The 3179-nt window shown below is 62.4% G+C and overlaps 1 protein-coding gene across 1 annotated transcript in view; it reads right to left on the bottom strand.

The window, feature by feature from the left end:
* Positions 1 to 2136: 2136 nt before the first annotated feature.
* Positions 2137 to 3179, bottom strand: part of LOC121359322 — a 3310-nt gene continuing 2267 nt past the window's right edge. Inside the window, exons 4-7 of the mRNA XM_041478209.1 lie at positions 3077 to 3122; positions 2911 to 2965; positions 2728 to 2828; positions 2137 to 2634 (exon numbers count right to left, since the gene is read on the bottom strand). Of these exons, the coding sequence (XP_041334143.1) occupies positions 2137 to 2634; positions 2728 to 2828; positions 2911 to 2965; positions 3077 to 3122 (700 nt within the window). The remainder of the gene's footprint in view (positions 2635 to 2727; positions 2829 to 2910; positions 2966 to 3076; positions 3123 to 3179) is intronic.

The following is a 3179-nucleotide window of genomic DNA, read 5'->3' as shown; positions in this document are numbered from 1 at the left end:
CTGGGCCAGCTCCTCCAGCAGACTGCGGTACTCGGCCATGGCTGGGGACACGGGGACATGGGGACATTGGGGACATGGGGACATGGCTGTGCTGGGCCAGCTCCTCCAGCAGACTGCGGTACTCAGCCATGGCTGGGGACACGGGGACATTGGGGACATTGGGGACATGGGGACATGGCTGTGCTGGGCCAGCTCCTCCAGCAGACTGCGGTACTCGGCCATGGCTGGGGACACGGGGACATTGGGGACATGGGGACATGGCTGTGCTGGGCCAGCTCCTCCAGCAGACTGCGGTACTCGGCCATGGCTGGGGACACGGGGACATGGGGACATTGGGGACACTGGGGACATGGCTGTGCTGGGCCAGCTCCTCCAGCAGACTGCGGTACTCGGCCATGGCTGGGGACACGGGGACATGGGGACATGGCTGTGCTGGGCCAGCTCCTCCAGCAGACTGCGGTACTCGGCCATGGCTGGGGACACGGGGACATCAGGGACATTGGGGACACTGGGGACATGGCCATGGCTGGGGACATCAGGGACATGAGGGACATGAGGGACATGGGGGACATGAGGGACATGGCTGTGGCTGGGGGACAAGCGTGACACAGAGGACATGAGGGACATGGGGGACACAGGACTGGGATGTGGCTGAGGACGGGGGTGACGTGAGGGACATGGGCACAGCTGGGGACAGGGGACACGTGGGACATCAGGGACATTAACACTGGGGACATGGGACTGGGAGAGGGGTGACATGAGGGACAGGGGACACAGTCATGGCTGGGGGACACAGGGTGTGAGGGACAGGGGACACAGCCATGTGTGACAGGAGTGACACGGGACAGAGCCATGTGTGACATGAGTGCTCCTGCTCCCAGCCACAAGTGACAGGGGACAGGGGCTGAGTGTCCCCAGCCTCGATCCCTGGTGTCACAGATGTCCCCAGCCTGTGCCACCAGTGCCAGGTCCAGCCCTGGCCTCTGCCACCTGTGTCACAGATGTCCCCAGCCACAGGTGTCACGAGTGTCCCTGGGCTGTCCCCAGTGCCAGCCTCAGCCTCAGTCCCTGGTGTCACAAATGTCCCCAGACTCATCCACTGGTGCCACAAGTGTCCCCAAGCTCAGCTGCTCAAGTCACGACTGTCCCCAGCCTCAGTCCTTGGTGTCACCAGTGTCCCCAGCCTCAGCCACTGGTGTCACAAAGTGTCCCCAGCCTCATCAATTGCTGTCACCAGTGTCCCCAGCCTCAGCCACCGGTGTCATGACTGTCCCCAGCCTCAGCCACCGGTGTCACGACTGTCCCCAGGCTCATCCATCAGTGTCACCAGTGTCCCCAGCCTCAGCCACCAGTGTCACGACTGTCCCCAGCCCGGTCCCCGCTGTCACCGCTCCGTCCCGGTGCCAGCCCAGCCCCCGGCCGTGACTCATGTGACGCTGATGTCCCGTGACAGTGACAGTGACAGGGACAGTGACAGGGACAGGGACAGGGACCGAGCAGGGACCGGCGGCGGCTGCTCCGCGTCCCCTCCCCAGCGCGGGGGGGCTCGCACTGACCCCCCCGAGACCCCCCCTTGGCACTGCCACTGTCACCCCCCCTTGGCACGGGGACAGCCCTGCCACTGTCACCTCCCCTTTGCACGCCCCCCCCCAAATTCCCACTGACCCCCCCTTGCCCCCCCCGCGCTGTGGGGGGGGTCTCATCATCATGATCACCATCATCATTGTCATTGTCATCATCTTTGTCATCATCATCTTTGTCATCATTGTTGCTGCCATCGTCATCATCATCATCATCGTCATTGTTGTCATTGTCATCATTTTTGTCATCATCATCATCGTCACCATCATTGTCATTGCTGTCATCTTCATCGTCATCATCATCGTCAGTCGTTGTCATTGCCATCATCGTCATTGCCATCATCATCATCATTGTTGTCAGTCATCATCGTCATCATCTTCATCGTCTTCATCATCTTCATCATCTTCCTCATCTTCATCATCTTCACCATCTTCATCTTCTTCATCATCTTTGTCATCTTCATCATCTTCCTCATCTTCCTCATCTTCATCTTCATCTCCATCTTCTTCATCATCATCATCATCTTCATCGTCACCCTCACCGTCGTCCCCGCTGTCACTGTCCCCGCTGGGGGGGGCCGGGGGGGGGGGGGGGGGTGACACTCCTGTGGTCAGTGGTGTTGACCATTGGGGTGACATTGGGGTGACACTTGGGGACACTGGAGTGACACGTGGTGGGTGACACTCTTGTGGTTGGTGCCATTGACCATGGGGGTGACACTGAGGTGACATTGGGGTGACACTGGGGTGACATTGGGATGACACTGAGGTGACACTCACGTGGTTGGTGCCATTGACCATGGGGGTGACACTGAGGTGACATTGGGGTGACACTCATGTAGTCAGTCCCATTGACCGTGATAGGGGTGACACAGGGGTGACACTGGGTGACACTCATGTGGTCAGTCCTGTTGACCACAGGGGTGACACTGGGGTGATCTGGGGTGATCTGGGGTGACACTGAGGTGACACTCACGTGGTCGGTGCCATTGACCACGCCCAGCTGTGGCCGGGACAGGTCGATGTCAAAGGTGTCCTCCCACGAGGGGACGAGCTGGGGGAGGGGACAGAGGGGACAGAGGGGTCAAGGTCTGTCCCGGGGGTGGTTTGCCGGGGGGGGGGGGGGGCCCCCCCCCCCCCCCGGTACCCCCGGGAAGTCGCCGGGGTCGATCCAGAGGACGCCGAAGCCGGGCCGGTCCCTCCTGGCCTGGGCCACCTCCTTCAGGGTCTCCAGGAACTCGAACCCGTCTGGGGGGGCAGGGGGGATTCAGGGGGGGCTGGGAGCCCCCACCGGGACCCCCCCCCAATTCCTTTCCCAACCCCCCCTCACCGGGATCATCCCCCTTGGCGAAGGCCACGATGGGGGTCCCGTCCAGGGCGTCCTCCTGGGGGGACACGGGGGGGGGTCACGGTGACGGGGTTGTCCCTGAGTGTCTCCGAGTGCCCCCCGGTTTTGGGGGTCCCGGGGGGGGATGACGGGACCCCCCCGCACTCACCCAGCTCCCGGCCATGCTCTGAGCTTTGAGTTTCCGCAGAGTGGCCCTGGGGAGGTTTGGGGGGGGGGGTGAGGGGCGCACCCCCAAATTCCACCCCCCCCTC

Source organism: Pyrgilauda ruficollis, unplaced genomic scaffold, assembly GCF_017590135.1.
Source record: "Pyrgilauda ruficollis isolate IOZ18807 unplaced genomic scaffold, ASM1759013v1 scaffold431, whole genome shotgun sequence".
Classification (NCBI taxonomy): Eukaryota; Metazoa; Chordata; class Aves; order Passeriformes; family Passeridae; genus Pyrgilauda; species Pyrgilauda ruficollis.
The sequence above is the reverse complement of the archived record's forward strand: the minus strand, read 5'-3'. Positions and strand labels throughout refer to the sequence as shown.